The 18,944-nt window shown below is 52.5% G+C and overlaps 2 protein-coding genes across 2 annotated transcripts; both read left to right on the forward strand.

Moving 5' to 3' along the window:
- Positions 1-1,498: 1,498 nt before the first annotated feature.
- TNFSF12 (TNF superfamily member 12) lies at positions 1,499-15,182 on the forward strand. Its single transcript, XM_024235236.3, has 11 exons — positions 1,499-1,647; positions 4,099-4,216; positions 4,656-4,731; positions 5,537-5,603; positions 5,692-6,331; positions 6,493-6,540; positions 7,135-7,210; positions 7,814-7,867; positions 7,958-7,993; positions 14,068-14,192; positions 14,389-15,182. The coding sequence occupies exons 5-11, from the start codon at positions 6,173-6,175 to the stop codon at positions 14,638-14,640; spliced, it is 750 nt and encodes a 249-aa protein (XP_024091004.1). The 5' UTR covers positions 1,499-1,647; positions 4,099-4,216; positions 4,656-4,731; positions 5,537-5,603; positions 5,692-6,172; the 3' UTR covers positions 14,641-15,182.
- Positions 15,183-15,587: 405 nt separating this feature from the next.
- Positions 15,588-18,902, forward strand: TNFSF13 (TNF superfamily member 13). Its single transcript, NM_001205131.3, is given in 6 exon segments — positions 15,588-16,593; positions 16,920-16,998; positions 17,142-17,189; positions 17,347-17,465; positions 17,648-17,786; positions 18,018-18,902. Coding segments are annotated over 6 exon segments (753 nt in total). The 5' UTR covers positions 15,588-16,335; the 3' UTR covers positions 18,128-18,902.
- Positions 18,903-18,944: the final 42 nt, after the last annotated feature.

The raw sequence follows: 18,944 nt of genomic DNA on the forward strand, positions 1-18,944 counted from the left end.
TGTGTCAGGCACTAAGCAAGACACCAGAGAAACAACAAATCTGTCTACAAGACAGACTTGGCCCCTGCACCAGTAGAACTTCACGGTTGAGTGAGGGAGGAAGACCAGAAGTGTGAGTTGTGAGAAATGAAATGATGGAAACACAGCATTGTCATCAAGACTAACACAGGGGATACATACATGGGACAGGGGACGTGAGGCAGAATGTTGTGATGTTGGACCAAAATTAGAGTGTCCTTGTGAACTTATGTAATATGTATCTATCCTATCTTTGTCTGCTAAAAGGCCTCACTTCCAGGAATGCTGAGTTTACCCGGTGCCCAGATCTTAGCTGCTAAATATCCTTCTCCGTGAAAGGGCACCGTTCCTTGAAGAAATGGCTTCTTATCTCAGGGCTGGTGCTGAGGAAGTACAAGGAGCAGCTGGAACATCTTATTATGAAAGAAAGGAACGGAAGGATGGAAGGAACAGAGGGAGGCAGGGAAAGAGGGGAAGGAAGGAGTATAACATTTCTATATGAAGTCTATTTGTGATACCAAGCTTGGTAATATAATGAATGAACCAGCTTAAATATAGCACATTTATGTTCTTAAAATAACCGGTGGAGGAAACTAGAAGGCAGAATGGTAAGAGGCCAAGGAAAGAGGGCTTCAGAATGAGAGTGGGAAACAATCGTAGAGGCTGCAAATAAGTAAGATGAGGGCCAAGGTGTATCTGCTGGATTTAGTACAAGAGAGACCTGTGGTAATGACCAACCATGTGCAGTCCATGTTCACTGGGGAAGTGGGGAGAAGAGGACAAGAGGGTCATCAGTGAAGAGATGGTAGGTAAAGTCTGGGGAAGATCCCAGGATGATGGCATATACCTGTAATCCCAGCTACTTGGGAGGCTGAGACAGGAGGATTCCTTGAGCCCAGGAATTTGAGACCACCCTAGGCAACATAACAGGACCCTGTCTCACATAAACAAACAAACAAACAAACAAACAGATAAATACAGACAGACATACATCTAGGGAAGACAGAGGTGGCAGGTAGAAGTGGAAAGAGAAAGAAGCCCAGGACAGGGATTTGAGTTGTTTGATTGACCGATTAAAGCTTAAATAAAGCTTAAGAATTTTGACCAAAAGTGAGTGTGGTGGTGGCTTGGGGGTGGCATTTAGTCCTCTCTTGGGTCTGTTAGCAACTCATCCTGGTTTTTCCAGAACTGTCCTGGTTTTAGCATTGAAAGTACCTCATCCTGGGAACCTCCTCAGTCCCGGCAAACTGGGATGGTCACTGTCCACTCTCAGGCTGTAACTATCACCATATTCAGTAGTCACAGCCAGACTGGGAAGGCTAGGCCATATTTATTCTTTCAACAAATTTTGCTGGCCCTGGAAATACAATGCCTGCAAAGCATACACAGTCTCTACCCTTACAGACTACGTGAAATTCTTTATTTGCATTTAAGTGATTTTTTTTTTGAGACGGAGTTTCACTCTTGTTGCCCAGGCTAAAGTACAATTGCACGATCTCAGATCACTGTGACCTCTGCCTTCTGGGTTCAAGCGATTCTCCTGCCTCAGCCGCCCAAGTAGCTGGGATCTCGGCTCACTGCAACCTCCGCCTCTTGTGTTCAAGCTATTCTCCTGCCTCAGTCTCCTGAGTAAGTGGGACTACAGGCGTGCGTCACCACACCCGGATAATTTTTGTATTTTTAGTAGAGACGGGGTTTCAGCATGTTGGCCAGGCTGGTCTCAAATTCCTGACCTCAAGTGACCCACCCACGTCAGTATCCCAAAGTGCTGGGATTACAGGCGTGACCACCAGGCACGGCCTTGCATTTAAGTGATACTAATCAAGCTGGATATCCAAAAAGAAAAACAAAACACAAAATGACAAAGCCTTTTTTTCCTTTAGTATCTTGGTTGAAAATGTGAAAAGTAAGAAAAGTGTAAAAAGGCAGGAATAAAAAATGTTGGCAGATTTCCTTTCAGTATTTTTCCTGCTTGTTTCCCAAGTTACTTCCTATCAGTGTCCTAAAAAATGCAAGTTAATTTTAACTTTGGCCGCAAACCAAGAACAAAAAGGTTAAGTGTATTGAATTAATTTTTCAAGCCAAAGTTAAAGGATCTGAGGATGATCTGCTGTCTCCAAGGCTCCAGTCCCTGTTTTTTTCCTTTAGCAGGTGTGATCACATGCTGGCCGAGGTGAGTAATGACATTCCCTCTCCTCAGCAGGCTTCCTGCTGTACAATTTTTTTCTTTTTACAAATTAAAATGCTACATTCACCTGATAATAAAAATCAAGTAGAGGCCGGGTGCGGTGCCTCACGCCAGTAATCCCAGCACTTTGGGAAGCTGAGGCGGGTGGATCACCTGAGGTTGGGAGTTCGAGACCAGCCTGACCAACATGGTGAAACCCCGTCTCTTCCAAAAATACAAAAATTAGCCTGGCATGGTGGCGGATGCCTGTAATCCCAGCTACTCAGGAGGCTGAGACAGGAGAATCGCTTGAACCCGGGAGGCAGAGGTTGCAGTGGGCTGAGATCACACCATTGCACTCCAGCCTGGGCGACGAGAGTGAAACTCCATCTTAAAAAAATAATAGGCCAGGCGCGGTGGTTCACGCCTGTAATCCCAGCACTTTGGGAGGCCAGGGCGGGTGGATCATGAGATCAAGAGTTTGAGACCAGCCTGGCCAAAATGGTGAAACCCTGTCTCTACTAAAAATACAAAAATTAGCCAGGCATGGTGGTGCGTGCCTGTAATCCCAGGTACTCGGGAGGCTGAGGCAGGAGAATCACTTGAACCTGGGAGGCAGAGGTTGCAGTGAGCCAAGATTGTGCCACTGTACACCAGCCTGGGTGACAGAGCGAGACTCCGTCTCAAAAAAAAAAAAAAAAAAAAAAAAAGTCAAAATTGTGGGCATTTGCAGTCTTTGCTGCCATTAAGTCTTCTGGATTTTTCTACAGGTTGACTCTAAAAGTTGAAATCCAGTCAAAGATATTTACATTATTATGGCCACCTGAACATTGTTTAAGCTCAGGCCAAACAATGGGCTGGAATTACACTTGCTTCTCCACACACTCCATCCCATAATCCATGTGTCACTCAAAGGACAATGTGGCAAGCAAGCACTAAGGCCTTAAATTGATACTGTATCAATTAAATACAATTATGTTGTGTTATAGCTTGTGTTTCATTTATTTTATTTTATTTTTTATTTTTATTTTTTTGAGAGATGAGCTCTCGCTCTGTCACCCAGGCTGGAGTGCAGTGGCACAATCTCGCCTCACTGCAACCTCTGCCTCCCAGGTTCAAGTGATTCTCCTGCCTCAGCCTCCCGAGTACCTGGGATTACAGGCGTGCGCCACCATGCCTGGCTAATTTTCGTATTTTTAGTAGAGACAGGGTTTCACCATGTTGGCCAGGCTGATCTCAAACTCTTGATCTCATGATCCACCCGCCTTGGCCTCCCAAAGTGCTGGGATTACAGGCGTGAGCCACTGCACCCGGCCTATTTATTTTATTTCAAGCAATTCTCCTGCCTCAGCTTCCCAAGTAGCTGGGACTTAAGGCGTGTGCCACCATGCCCAGCTAATTTTTGTATTTTTTAGTAGAGATGGTGTTTCACTACATGTTGGCCAGGCTGGTCTCAAACTCCTGACCTCAGGTGATCCACCCACCTTGGCCTCCCAAAGTGCTGGGATTACAGGCATGAGCCACTGTGCCCAGCCTATTTATTTTCTTTTTTATAGAGACAGGGTCTCACTCTGCTGCCCAGGCTTCGGTTCAATGGGGTGATCATAGCTCACTGCAGCCTCAAACTCCTGGGATCAAGTGATCCTCCTGACTTAGCCTCCACAGTAGCTGGGACTACAGGGGCATGCCATCGCACCTGGATAATTTTTCTTGTATTTTTTGTAGAGATGGAGAGGGGTTCTCACTATTTTGCCCAGGCTGGTCTTGAACTCCTGGACTCAAGAGATCCTCTCGTCTCAACCTCTTAAAGCTCTAGGGTTACAGGCATGAGCCGTGATGCCCAGCCCGTATTTATTTATTTTTATTTTATTATTTATTTATTTATTATCTTTTTTTTTTTTTTTTTGAGACAGGGTCTTGCTCTGCAGCCCAAGCTGGAGTTCAGCGCCCAGATCATAGCTCATGGCAACCTGGAATTCCTGGGCTCAAGTGATCCTCCTGCCTCAGTTTCACAAGTAGCTGGGACTACAGGTGCACACCATGATGCCCAGCCTGTTTCATTGCTTTTTTTTTTTTTTTTTTTTTTTTTGAGATGGAGTCTTGCTCTGTCGCCCAGGCTGGAGTGCAGTCATGCGATCTCGGCTCATTGCAACCTCCACCTCCTGGGTTCAAGCAATTCTCTGCCTCAGCCTCCCGAGTAGCTGAGATTACAGGTGCCCGCCACCATGCCCGGCTAATTTTTGTTTTTTTAGTAGAGACGGGGTTTCACCATCTTGGCCAGGCTAGTCTTGAACTCCTGACCTCATGATCCACCAGCCTTGGCCTCCCAAAGTGCTGGGATTACAGGCGTGAGCCACCGCAACTGGCCCCAGCTGTTTTTTATTTACATTGTGATTTCAGTTTTGAAAATTTTCTGGAGATTCTAACTGCTTTTCTTTCTTTGCATACTTTTTTTTTTTTTTTTTGACAGGGTCTTACTCTGTTGCTCGTGTTGGAATGCAGTGGTGTGATCACAGCTCACTGCAGCGTCAACCTCCCAGGCTCAGGTGATCCTCCCATTTTAACCTCCTGAGTAGCTGGGACTACAGGCATGCACCACCATGCCCAGCTCTATGGGTGCTTTTTCTTGACTCTCTTTAAGTATATTAGGTAGTACTCTTTGTATCCTGAATTATCTCTGTTTCCTCCAATGTCAAATTTTGTTTGTTAATTTTGGTCTTTCTTTCTTTTTTTTTTTTTTTTTTTGAGATGGGGTCTTGCTCTGTTGCCCAGGCTGGAGTGCAGAGGCACAATCTCAGCTCGCTGCAACCTCCGTCTCCTGGGTTCAAGCAATTCTCTGCCTCAGCTTCCCGAGTAGCTGGGAAGTACAGGCGCCCGCCACCATGCCCAGTTAATTTTTTTGTATTTTTATTAGAGACGGGGTTTCACCACCTTGGCCAGGCAGGTCTCGATCTCCTGACCTCGTGATCCACCCGCCTTGGCCTCCCAAAGTGCTGGGATTACAGGCGTGAACCACCGCGCCCGGCCAATTTTGGTCTTTTTTTCTTTCTTTCTTTTTTCTTTTTTGAGACAAGGTCTGTTGCCCAGGCTGGAGTGTAGTGGTGCAATCACAGCTCACTGCAGCCTCAAACTCCTGGGCTCAAACAGTCCTCCTACCTCAGCCTCCTGAGTAGCTGGGACTACAGGCGTGGGCTAATTTTTTAAAACTTTTCTGTAGAGATGGGGTCTTGCTCTTGCCCAGGCTGATCTTGAACTCCTGGCCCCCAGCCTTGGCCTTCTGGGATTACAGGCGTGAGCCATCGTGCCGGACCAATTTTGGTGTTTCTTTTGCATGCTGCTGGTCCTCCTCAGATGCTTGGCAATCATTGGTAATGATGGGCTTCAGAACGTGCTACCCTAAACGATGCACCTCGGCACAGTGAGTGTTTTAAGCTGAAGGAATTTGAGAAAACCGCAGAAGCCGAAGGATCTTTCTTACCTTCTCCTGCCCTTCTTCCCTGAACCAGGTCATACAACCTGGAACTCCCTGCCCTTTTCCTGAAAAAGCAAATAATAGTCTCCTGTGAGAGGCGCCCTCCCTGCACCTGGAGGAAAGGAGGGTCCTTAACTCTGAAGACACAGAGACACAGAAGAATCGGAACCAAAAGGCCTTCCTGAGTTTCCCACCTCCCCGCAGGAGGTGCCCGCACACGCACAGCCCCGTCGCTCCCGCGGCCGCACACAACGGACCTCGCCCTGGTGGTGCACGCCCGGGCTGGGCGCTCAGAGGTCGGGTGGGCGCCCGCTCCGCTGCGCGCACAGCGCCCGGCGAGAGGCTCGGAGTTTAATCACACACAGCGTCCGGCTTCCTGTCCCCAGCGCCCCCTCCCGCCCCGTTTCCCTTGCCCCTCCCTCTCCCCAGCCCGATCCGCCCGCCGGCTCCCCCTCCCCCGATCCCTCGGGTCCCGGGATGGGGGGGCGGTGAGGCAGGCACAGCCCCCCGCCCCCATGGCCGCCCGTCGGAGCCAGAGGCGGAGGGGGCGCCGGGGGGAGCCGGGCACCGCCCTGCTGGTCCCGCTCGCGCTGGGCCTGGGCCTGGCGCTGGCCTGCCTCGGCCTCCTGCTGGCCGTGGTCAGCTTGGGGAGCCGGGCATCGCTGTCCGCCCAGGTGAGGCCCCGCTGCGCACCCCTTCTTGGGCACATCAGGAGCTGAGACTGCAGAGGGGCCGCTGGGGGCCGCGTGGGCTGAAGGCAAGGGGAAGGGAGGATGGGTGGAGGGTGAGATGTCAGGTGGAGCGGCACAGTGTGACGCTCCCTCCTTCCCAGCAGGAGCCTGCCCAGGATGAGCTGGTGGCAGAGGAGGACCAGGACCCGTCGGTGAGTGGGCGTGGGCGCGGTCTGCAGGCTGCTGGGGCATGGGAAGTGTGCACAGCCGAGGCTGCAGGTGTGTGCAGCTGTGCCAGCCGTACTCGAGGTGTGTGCAGGGTGTGTGTGAACACAGTGCGTGCATGGGTGTGTGTCTGCAGGGGTGTGTGTGCGTGGTGACAACTCTGTGTGAGGGGTTTGTGCTGGGGTTGTGCCACCTGAGTCTGAGGTGTTTATTGGCTGGGGGTGACGTGGTTGTATGAGATATGTGAGTCTGCGTGGAAGAGGGGTGCGGTTGTGTACAGAGTGCGTATCCTCTGCGCGTGGTGACTGGGTGTGGGCATGTGTGCAATGTGCCAATTGCAGGGTCTGCGTTGGTTGTGCGTGGGTGGGAAAGTGTAGCTGGTCTAGAGGAAAGGGTGAGGACTGGGGCCTGACTCCCAGCTTCGCCTTTGCCGGGGGCCCCAGCTGTAGTTGGCTGAGGGGCTTAATCTGTCCCTAAGACTTCTGTGTCTATTGCTGGCTGGTGGCTCTCCTGACAGGCCCCGTCTGTCTCACTTTATATCTCTGGGAGTCCATGGTTGAACCCTGCCCTAATTCCCCTAGGAACTGAATCCCCAGACAGAAGAAAGGCAGGATCCTGCACCTTTCCTGAACCGACTAGTTCGGCCTCGCAGAAGTGGTGAGCATCCCTCTATCCCAACCTCAGGAAGCGGGCAGAGCAAAAACCATTATCCACACGGAAAAACTGAGGCACGGAGGGTGAAAGGAGCTCAGAGTCATGCAGCTAACCAGCCAAGACTCAAACCTAGGGATTCTCGCCCTCCTCTGAAGCTCCTTCTGTCACATGGATGTGCTCCTTCAGACCCTACCCCAAACAGGAAGGCGGGGTGGCCATGAGTTAGAAGAACTACTGGGATCCTGATGGAGACTAGGCCTGGGAGTCAGAGGCCTGGCCCCCAGTAGGCAAAGAGACTTAGGAATGGGATGATGGGGTGACCGGATGACCACGTGTCCAAGTCGGCATGCAATTGTCCTGGCCCCCACCTGTTATCTTGGTGTGATTAGTAGCAGCTTCCCGTTTTGCTCTCAGAAGTATCCCAGTGTGGATGACAAATTACAGTCACTCTACCTACTGAGGAAGATGAGGCCTGAGATTCTAAGGCCAGGAGTCTGGACAAGAATAAGGATGCCAGGGTCCCTGAGAGGGGAACGGGGCTGAGAGAGTGGCTCTGGGACCCCCACTAGGGCCCGCTTTGCTCATCTGTCTTTCCGTGATCCTCAGCACCTAAAGGCCGGAAAACACGGGCTCGAAGAGCGATCGCAGCCCATTATGAAGGTGGGTGATGGGTGAGCTACACCCGGGAGGAGAGGGGCAGGTGGCAGAGGGTCAGGGCAGGTCTCACCAGCCTTTTCCTGTACTTTACAGTTCATCCACGACCTGGACAGGACGGAGCACAGGCAGGTGAGACCCCATCCCCCGCCACAGCACTGGCCTCCTGGGAAAAGGGCCCTTCAAAACCTTTGACCTCCCACTCCCTTCCCGGCCATCAGTCTCAGAACCACAGAAGCCAGTTCATGAAGGTCTTGGTTCTCTCTGTGACCCAGGCGTGGGACCCCATGAAAGACCCCTACCCTTCCCCAGAACTCTGCCCAGTTCCTGAAGCAAATCACTGTCCCAGCTCTCTCCTTCAGCCCTCATTCTTCTCCAAGAAACACTTTTCATTCTTTTTTCTTCTGTCTCCTCCATATTCCATATCCTGATGATCTTTTTCTCAAAATGCTGCTAGTGTCTGCTCATCTTTTCCATTTCTACCCCACCCTCTACCTCAGCAACGTGACCTCAGAACCTCAAACCCAGCCTCTTGCTGCTTCCCCACTCCACACCCTCCCTACCCCTCTACTCCATCTGACCTGCGCTGCCATGCTGAGCCCCTAAACTTCACTTTTCTTATGGTATTGCCTCTCTATATGGCTTCCAGTCTCTTCGTGGTCTGGTCTCAACCTAATTTCCCTGCACTCTTATGCTGTCTTCATGCTTGCTGGGCTGACACCCCTGCTCCTGGTGTGCCTCTTCTGGACTTTGCACATACCATCCCCTCACCAGAATGTCCTTCCACTGTGAGAGGCAGGGAGGCATGAGGAGTGCTCAGCTGAGGGGTTCACAGCAGAGATGGTGAGAAGTGAATGGGTTCAGCCTGCGTCCTGAAGATATTACTGACTTATGGGTTGGAGGTGAAGAATAAAAGAAAGGGAGGAATCACAGATGACTTCTAGATTTTTTATTTTTTTTAAGACAGAGTCTCACTCTGTCACCCAGGCTGGAGTGCAAGTGGTGCGATCTCGGCTCACTGCAACCTCTGCCTCCCAGGTTCAAGAGATTCTCCTGTCTCAGCCTCCCAAGTAGCTGGGATTACAGGCATGTGCCACCATGCCTGGCTAATTTTTGTATTTTTAGTAGAGATGGGGTTTCGCCATGTTTTCCAGGCTGGTCTCAAACTCTTGACCTCCAGTGATCTGCCCACCTCGGCCTCCCAAAGTGCTGGGATTACAGGCGTGAGCCACTGCACCCAGCCGGCTTCTAGATTTTTAACTTGGGTATCTCTGGGAAGAATGATGCCATTTCCTAAGAAGTGGTTGACCGAGGAATAAATAGGTTGGGAAGTATGTAAGATAATTATTAACGTTGAGATGTCTAAAATAAACAAGTGGATAAATGACAATAAAGTAAATTCCACAAATGGATGGCTGGACATTGTCAACTAGCTCAGGCTAGGTCAGGATGGATAAAGCCAGGAGTCATGGCCATATGGATGGCTTTTTTTTTTTTTTTTTGAGATAGAGTCTCGCTCTGTCGCCCAGGCTGGATTGCAGTGGTGCGATCTTGGCTCACTGCAACCTCTGCCTCCTGGGTCCAAGCGATTCTCCTGTCTCAGCCTCCCAAGTAGCTGAGATTACAGGCGGGTGCCACCACACCCAGCTCATTTTTGTATTTTTTAGTAGGCAGGGTTTCACCATGTTGGCCAGGCTGGTCTTGAACTCCTGATCTCAGGTGATCCGCCAGCCTCAGTCTCCCAAAGTGCTGGGATTACAGGCGTGAGCCCCTGTGCCCAGCCTATCGATGGCATTTAAAGCCACAGGATTGGGTGAGATGCCAGGAGAAAGAAGGGCCCCACAAATGAAGCCCTGAGGCTCTTGGGCATCTTGAAGTGGAGCTGAGGGGAAAACCAGCAGAGACTGAGAAGAAGCTGGAGAGAGAGGAAGAAACCCCGGGAGGGTGGCATCCTGGATTCAGAGAAACCACTGTTTCAAGGAGGATGTGGCTGTCTGTGTTGAATGCAGCTGAGACATCACATGAGATGAGAACAGAGAAATGATTGCTGGGTTTGGTAACGTGAAAGTCCTGCTGACCTTAAAGAGGGTGGTTTCAGTGGCATAGTTAGAACAGGAAGGCAGTGTGCATTGGGTTGAGAAGAAAATGAGAAATAAGGAACTGGAGGCAGGGACAACCTTTTTTTTTTTGAGACGGAGTTTCACTCTTGTCACCCAGGCTGGATCCAGTGCAATGGCACGATCTCGGCTGACCATAACCTCCACCTCCTGGGTTCAAGCAATTCTCCTGCCTCAGCCTCCCGAGTAGCTGAGATTACAGGCATGCGCCACCACGCCGGGCTAATTTTGTATTTTTAGTAGAGACAGGGTTTCTCCATGTTGGTCAGGCTGGTCTCAAACTCCTGACCTCAGGTGTTCCACCCGCTTCGGCCTCCCAAAGTGCTGGGATTACAAGCATGAGCCACCGCACCCGGCCTAGGACAACCCTTTTTAGAAGTTTCTCTGTAACAAGGAGCAGAGAAATAGGCCAGTAGGTGGAGGCGTGTGTGGACCAAGGGAAAGTTTAGTTCTGTCAACAATACTATTTTCATCTGATCTAACATGTACTGAGGGCTTTCTTGAGATAGGCAGTGTGTCTGGCACTTGTGTTTGGTCTTATCTAATCCTCACAACAGCCCTAAAAGGAAGATACTCTAATTGCCTCCATTTTACAGATGGAGGTTACACAACATGTCTGAGGCCATGAGATACTAAGTGGTGGAGCCAAGATTTGAACCCAGCTAGAATGTGCCTGTGTACTGGACATGGTCTGCATGAAAGGCGAGGTGGCTGGTGCAGGGGTGAGGGGTCCATGCAGGGGCCACATCCAAAAAGGGGAGAGGGAAGTTTCCAGAAAGAAGAGAGGACACATCTCCCACCATTACCAGAGGGTCAAAGGAGAACAAGAGAACAGGTGGGTTTGTAGATTTGCTGGGGGGAGATGAGGGAACCTTTGCTCGATGACTTCTAGGTCCTCTGGACAACTAGGGAGACGGAGACAGGAGATCTGAGGAGAAATGGTACAAAATCTCATCTTGCTGATTACGAAAGCAAGCTTCGTGGGGGAATGTAAGATTGCCAGGCAGGACGGAATGTCCAGGTGAGGTTTGTGGCTGGAGACAAATGATACCAGGCAAGCCCCCCCGTGGTCCTGGGCACACCATGTCCTTTGGCTATAAGCAGCCTTTGCTTAGGCTGGCTTCATAGCTAGGAATGCCCTCTCTTCTCGGCCCTCCCTAGTCTTCATACCCAGGTCAGCCTTCCTCCCCTCTGTATAGACCACTTATTTTGGCAATTATGCAGACATTCATTCATTCATTGACTCAACAGGCATTGAAGACCGACTGTCTGCTAGGGGCCAGGCTAGGTGCCACAGCAACTAATATCCAGACCCTTTTTTTTTTTTTTTTTTTTTTTGAGACAGAGTCTCACTCTGTCACCCAGGCTGGAATGCAGTGGTGCGATCTCAGCTTCTCAGCTTACTGCACACTCCGCCTCCTGGGTTCATGCCATTCTCCTGCCTCAGCCTCCCAAGTAGCTGGGACTACAGGCGCCTGCCACCACGCCTGGCTAATTTTTTTTTTATTTTTTAGTAGAGATGGGGTTTCACCATGTTAGCCAGGATGGTCTCGATCTCCTGACCTCGTGATCCACCCGCCTCAGCCTCCCAAAGTGCTGGGATTACAGGCATGAGCCACCACGCCCAGCCGGTCAGACCTTTTTTTTTTTTTTTTTTGAGATGGAGTTTTGCTCTTGTTGCCCCAGCTGGAGTGCAGTGGCGCCATCTCGGCTCACTGCAGCCTTCTCGGGTTCAAGCGATTCTCCTGCCTCAGTCTCCCGAGTAGCTGGGATTACAGGCGCCTGCCACCACGCCTAGCTAATTTTTTTTTATGTTTTAGTAGAAATGGGGTTTCACCGTGTTAGCCAGGATGGTCTCGATCTCCTGACCTCGTGATCCACCCGCCTCAGCCTCCCAAGGTGCTGGGATTACAGGCATGAGCCACTGCGCCCAGCCTCAGACCGACTCTTAAGGAGTCACTGTCTAGGAGAGGAAACGAGCATATAAATTTGTAATTACAGGAACATACAAAAAAAATTAGCCAGATTTGGTGGCACGTGCCTGTAATCCCAGCTACTCAGGAGGCTGAGGCATGAGAATCACTTGAACCCGGGAGGCGGAGGCTGCAGTGAGCCGAGATTGCGCCACTGCACTCCAGCCTGGGTGACAGAGTGAGACTCCATCCCCAAAAAAAAATTTGTAATTACAGTGGAATATGACAAAAACAATAACAAAAGTGGCCAAGATACCTGGCAACACAGGGGAAGACAGACATGGCTGTGGAGTCAGGGATTCTCTCCCTGCATTGCAAGGCGCCACTGGGCCTTGAAGCAGGAGCGTAAGACAAGACAGGCAAGGGGTCGAGGATGGTGGGTGCAAGCAGAAGCAGCCCCTGGGGCAAAAGCCCCGAGTTTGCCCAGAGCATGATGGGGCTGGGGGACTCCAAGTTCAGCGTGGCAGAAGCAGAAAGTGCTAGAGGAGCAAGGTGGGGATGAGGCTGGAGACAGAAGCCAGGCCACACGGTGGCATGTGGGAACTATTCTGAGGTGAGCCATCGGAAGGCGGAAGGTGAGGTGAGGAGGGCTTACATCTGCATCTTAGAGACTCAGTCTGTGGCTTTGTGTCGGGAAGAAGCTGGAGGAAGCCAGAATGGAAACAGGGAATGCTGTGAAAACCAGACGGAGGCACCAGATGTGGCAGAGAGGGGAGAGAGCTATTTAGGAGGCGGGATTGATAGGAACTGGTGATCGATGAATGATGCAGGTAAAGGAGAGGGGGCTTGAGTATCCCCCTGGTGGCAAAACCAGAAGCCAAATCTGGAAAACAGACAGTAAAGCAAGAGCGGGATGAGGGGAGTCAGCTCAGTGTTGGTTGCGATGAGTTCAAGGGGCTACTGCTGTTCAGGATGAGGGGAGTCAGCTCAGTGTTGGTTGCGATGAGTTCGAGGGGCTACTGCTGTTCAGGATGAGGGGAGTCAGCTCAGTGTTGGTTGCGATGAGTTCGAGGGGCTACTGCTGTTCAGGATGAGGGGAGTCAGCTCAGTGTTGGTTGCGATGAGTTCGAGGGGCTACTGCTGTTCAGGATGAGGGGAGTCAGCTCAGTGTTGGTTGCGATGAGTTTGAGGGGCTATTGCTGTTCAGGATGAGGGGAGTCAGCTCAGTGTTGGTTGTGATGAGTTTGAGGGGCTATTGCTGTTCAGATGGCACAGTTGGCAGGGTAAGGAAGGGAAGGAAACTTCAGTGCCGGAGACTCTGCAGAGCACAGGTTGTGGGAACCCATTGGTGGAAATAAAAATCCCCAGTGAGCGTTACTTTTTTTTTTTTTTTTTTGGAGACAGAGTCTAGCTCTGTTGCCCAGGCTGGAGTGCAGTGGCATGATCTTGGCTCACTGCAACCTCCCCATCCCAGGTTCAAGCAATTCTCCTGCCTCAGCCTCCCAAGTAGCTGGGATTACAGGTGCCTGCCACCATGCCCTGCTAGTTTTTGTATTTTTAGTAGAGATGGGGTTTCACCTTCTTGGCCAGGCTGGTCTCGAACTCCCGACCTCAGATGATCCGCCCGCCTCGGCCTCTCAAAATGCTGGGATTACAGGCGTGAGCCACTGCACCTGGCTGAGCATGATGTTTTCAAGGCACATCTGTGCCATAGCGTGTATCGGTACTTCACTCTTTTTATGGCCAAATAATATCCCATTATATGGATAGACATTTTGTTGATGGACAATTGGGTTTCATTTTATTATTTTTAGTTGTACTAATTCAGATAATGTATGTTTACATCCTCAATATAAAAGAAGCAAATAATATAGATATCCATGAAGTAAAACGTTAAATCCCCTCACGCTTCCCCTTCAGTTCTACTCTTCTCCCCAGAAGTGACGGCAGGTGACAATCTGCCCTGAATGTCTCTGGCCATATACATTAGATTTTTTCACATAACTTCTTAGTCAACTATGGGCGTCATAGGGGATGGGTCCTCCCTTGCCCGGGGTGATCTATGTGTCTTCTGGGTAAAGTGGGCGCTGAATGTTCATATGCTCAATGGATCCATGGGTAGTGTGGGGGAGTCCTGTAGAGAGACGTTTCCTTATCTCTGAGCATCCGTGTTCAGGTGTGGACGGGACAGTGAGTGGCTGGGAGGAAGCCAGAATCAACAGCTCCAGCCCTCTGCGCTACAACCGCCAGATCGGGGAGTTTATAGTCACCCGGGCTGGGCTCTACTACCTGTACTGTCAGGTAAGCCCCACCTGGCTGCATGGGTAACGCAGTAAGGGAGTGGCGAAGGGTTTGCCAGGAGAGTGGCGGACAAGCTACAAGGCTGGGAGGGTGAGTTGGGGTTTGGGTGGGATGGGATGCCTGCGTCGCTGAGGAAATTGGAAATTGAGGCAAGGGCAGGCAGAGGCCTGGACTCGGCCTGTTGTCCCCACCCCAGGTGCACTTTGATGAGGGGAAGGCTGTCTACCTGAAGCTGGACTTGCTGGTGGATGGTGTGCTGGCCCTGCGCTGCCTGGAGGAATTCTCAGCCACTGCGGCGAGTTCCCTCGGGCCCCAGCTCCGCCTCTGCCAGGTGTCTGGGCTGTTGGCCCTGCGGCCAGGGTCCTCCCTGCGGATCCGCACCCTCCCCTGGGCCCATCTCAAGGCTGCCCCCTTCCTCACCTACTTCGGACTCTTCCAGGTTCACTGAGGGGCCCTGGTCTCCCCGCAGTCGTCCCAGGCTGCCGGCTCCCCTCGGCAGCTCTCTGGGTACCTAGTCCCCTCTGCCCCACCCTCAGCTGCTCTTTGCTCCAGACCTGCCCCTCCCTCTAGAGGCTGCCTGGGCCTGTTCACGTGTTTTCCATCCCACATAAATACAATATTCCCACTCTTATCTTACAACGCCCCCCACCGCCCACTCTCCACCTCACTAGCTCCCCAATCCCTGACCCTTTGAGGCCCCCAGTGATCTCGACTGCCCCCTGGCCACAGACCCCCAGGGCATTGTGTTCACTGTACTCTGTGGGCAAGGATGGGTCCAGAAGACCCCACTTCAGGCACTAAGAGGGGTTCAGGGGCTTCCTGGACCTGGCGGCAGGAAGCCAAAGAGACTGGGTCTAGGCCAGGAGTTCCCAAATGTGAGGGGCGAGAAACAAGCTCCTCCCTTGAGAATTCCCTGTGGATTTTTAAAACAGATATTATTTTTATTATTATTGTGACAAAATGTTGATAAATGGATATTAAATACAATAAGTCATAGTCTCTCTCTTTATTGGGGCTCAGGGACACTCTCAGGGTAGCTGGGGGCCACGGGAAGGGGGGTGTTGCGGAGCGGCACAGCTGGAATTCTGGGATGATGTTCGGGCTTGGAGGCGGGGACCTCCATGCCTCCAACCCCCAGGTGGGAGCAGAGGTAGGAAGGCACACTGCCCAGGAAAAAATCAATCCTCCGCCCAAGGTACAGCAGAAGCGGCCTCCTTGGCCTAGGAGGTGGACTTCCTCCTGCGGGGAAATCCCTCCCTGGCTGGGAGGAGCAGGGGCCCTTCCTCTTGGTGGCCTCGGACATTCAGCAGGTGCTGGCACAGGCCCTGGCTGGGAGGTGGGGCGGGCAGGAGCCAGCCTGGAGGAGGGGCTCAGAGTCAGCAGGCACACGGGAACCCGGAACCCTGTGTGCTGGGGAGGAATCCCGCAGTGGCCGGGGGGCTTGAGGCCGCTGCTTTGTGTCTTCATCCAGAGCCTTATGTAAGAGCTTTTCTCGGGAAACAGGAAGTCCTGCTTGCCAAGTTCAGCACAGGGAGTAGTGCAGGCCTTATTCCAACACGCCCGGCCCAGCCTTAACCCCAGAACTCAGCCAGTTTCTTGCTTCCGTGCCCCTGGTTCTCCTCCCCACCGAGCCCACTCCTTCTTTCCCACCTTCAGTCACCCCTAGTGAACTGCCCCAGCGATCTCTGCTGTGCTTGAGCCCGAGGGTCTTCCACCCTCACCCTGACCCTGGACGCTGCCCAGCTTGGCCCCCCATCCTGTTCCTGGCACCATGCCCTCTAGCCAGCCAACCTTCCCTCCCCCAACCCTGGGGCCGCCCCAGGGTTCCTGCGCACTGGCTGTTCCTCCTGGGTGTCACTGGCAGCCCTGTCCTTCCTAGAGGGACTGGAACCTAATTCTCCTGAGGCTGAGGGAGGGTGGAGGGTCTCAAGGCAATACTGGCCCCACGACGGAGTGCCAGGAGCACTAACAGTACCCTTAGCTTGCTTTCCTCCTCCCTCCTTTTTATTCTCAAGTTCCTTTTTATTTCTCCTTGCGTAACAACCTTCTTCCCTTCTGCACCACTGCCCATACCCCTACCCGCCCCGCCACCTCCTTGCTACCCCACTCTTGAAACCACAGCTGTTGGCAGGGTCCCCAGCTCATGCCAGCCTCATCTCCTTTCTCGCTAGCCCCCAAAGGGCCTCCAGGCAACATGGGGGGCCCGGTCAGAGAGCCGGCACTTTCAGTTGCCCTCTGGTTGAGTTGGGGGGCAGCTCTGGGGGCTATGGCTTGTGCCATGGCTCTGCTGACCCAACAAACAGAGCTGCAGAGCCTCAGGAGAGAGGTGAGCCGGCTGCAGAGGACAGGAGGCCCCTCCCAGAATGGGGAAGGGTATCCCTGGCAGAGTCTCCCGGAGCAGGTGAGTGAGGGGAGGAGGGTGTCTGGGAGAGGATGGTTAGCATGGGGGGTCTCTGGGCCTCCTGGTCTGCAAAGTTTCAAGGGGGTGCAAGAGAGGGTCTCTGGTTTGGAAGTCAGGGGTGCGGCCATTCCAGGAAAGGAAACTGTTAAAGGTTAATGCTTCTCATACCTAACAAATCCTGGAGGGCAGCCAGCACCAACACTCAGGGTGCTGGGAAAAGGTGCATGAGAGATTTGAGGCATTTCGGGGGCAGGGGAGGGCTGGGAAGGAAGGCTGGCTGGGACCCTTGCATCTTAACCTAACCTCGACCCTCTTTCCATGAGCAGAGTTCCGATGCCCTGGAAGCCTGGGAGAATGGGGAGAGATCCCGGAAAAGGAGAGCAGTGCTCACCCAAAAACAGAAGAGTGAGGCTTCCAGGGTGCAGCAGGGGTGGGAGGTGATCAAGCAGCGTGGGGATTGTAAGCCCGAGTCAGGGTGAGGGTGGAGGCTGCCAACAGCACAACGGGGGAAAGTGGACGCTGCTGAGATTCTCTCCTTCTCTCCTCAGAGCAGCACTCCGTCCTGCACCTGGTTCCCATTAACGCCACCTCCAAGGGTGAGCACTATTTTAAATAATGGCTTTGGGGAGGGGCAATAACCAAGAACTCTGGGGCTGGCACTTGGGCTCAAGGGGTCCTTATAGGTGAAAGGGGAAGAACGAAAAAGCATCTGAGAGTGCCAAGAAGTCCTGACCGACACACTGTCACCTCCAGACGACTCCGATGTGACAGAGGTGATGTGGCAACCAGCTCTTAGGCGTGGGAGAGGCCTACAGGCCCAAGGATATGGTGTCCGAATCCGGGATGCTGGAGTTTATCTGCTGTATAGCCAGGTAACCCCAGCCACACTCTGAGCTTCACAGAGGGCCTCTTTGGCCCGCTACTGAGGGTTCCTGACCCCTCTATTCATATCAAACCTAGCAGACCCTTCTTTCTTCCCTCGTTAGCGCTCCTGAGGCCTCCCAGAACTGAGCCAGGCCACCCTGTTTTCTTCAACATCTCCCTTCCCTGCCAGGTCCTGTTTCAAGACGTGACTTTCACCATGGGTCAGGTGGTGTCTCGAGAAGGCCAAGGAAGGCAGGAGACTCTATTCCGATGTATAAGAAGTATGCCCTCCCATCCGGACCGGGCCTACAACAGCTGCTATAGCGCAGGTGAGAGCCGTGTGGGCAGCCGAAAGCAGGACATCTCTGACCGGGGGTAGCAGTGCAGGGAGCTACCGCTAGGAGGGAGGTTGGAAACCTAAACAGAGGCGGGTCTGAGGAGTGAAGTGCAGAATGCCGGGTCCTTACAGGAGGCAGAGGAACGGTGGAGCTGGAGAAGGCAGGGGGAAACGGCATCGGGATGGCTGTGCTTCACTGCGAATCCGCTTTCTCTTTTCTCAGGTGTCTTCCATTTACACCAAGGGGATATTCTGAGTGTCATAATTCCCCGGGCAAGGGCGAAACTTAACCTCTCTCCACATGGAACCTTCCTGGGGTTTGTGAAACTGTGATTGTGTTATAAAAAGTGGCTCCCAGCTTGGAAGACCAGGGTGGGTACATACTGGAGACAGCCAAGAGCTGAGTATATAAAAGAGAGGGAATGTGCAGGAACAGAGGCGTCTTCCTGGGTTTGGCTCCCCGTTCCTCACTTTTCCCTTTTCATTCCCACCCCTTAGACTTTGATTTTACGGATATCTTGCTTCTGTCCCCCATGGAGCTCCGAATTCTTGCGTGTGTGTAGATGAGGGGCGGGGGACGGGCGCCAGGCATTGTCCAGACCTGGTCGGGGCCCACTGGAAGCATCCAGAACAGCACCACCATCTAGCGGCCGCTCGAGGGAAGCACCCGCCGGTTGGCCGAAGTCCACGAAGCCGCCCTCTGCTAGGGAAAACCCCTGGTTCTCCATGCCACACCTCTCTCCAGGTGCCCTCTGCCTCTTCACCCCACAAGAAGCCTTATCCTACGTCCTTCTCTCCATCTATCGGACCCCAGTTTCCATCACTATCTCCAGAGATGTAGCTATTATGTGCCCGTCTACAAGGGGTGCCCGACGACGACGGTGCCTTCGCAGTCAAATTACTCTTCGGGTCCCAAGGTTTGGCTTTCACGCGCTCCATTGCCCCGGCGTGGCAGGCCATTCCAAGCCCTCCCGGGCTGGAACTGGTGTCGGGGGAGCCTCGGATGTATCGTACGCCCTGGTGTTGGTGTTGCCTACTCCTCTGAGCTCTTCTTTCTGATCAAGCCCTGCTTAAAGTTAAATAAAAAGAGAATGAATGATACCCCGGCTCCATTTCCCCCACTGCCTCGCCTCAGCTCGGTCCTCGTACG

The sequence above is a fragment of the Pongo abelii genome, chromosome 19 (assembly GCF_028885655.2).
Source record: "Pongo abelii isolate AG06213 chromosome 19, NHGRI_mPonAbe1-v2.0_pri, whole genome shotgun sequence".
Classification (NCBI taxonomy): Eukaryota; Metazoa; Chordata; class Mammalia; order Primates; family Hominidae; genus Pongo; species Pongo abelii.

Bases quoted from the DNA above. Each gene is read 5' to 3' on its own strand.
- TNFSF12 (XM_024235236.3), top strand. From the start codon at position 6,173: ATGGCCGCCCGTCGGAGCCAGAGGCGGAGGGGGCGCCGGGGGGAGCCG. The intron at 6,541-7,134 runs GTGAGTGGGCGT...TAATTCCCCTAG, and splicing joins AGGAGGACCAGGACCCGTCG to GAACTGAATCCCCAGACAGA. The intron at 7,211-7,813 runs GTGAGCATCCCT...CGTGATCCTCAG, and splicing joins AGTTCGGCCTCGCAGAAGTG to CACCTAAAGGCCGGAAAACA.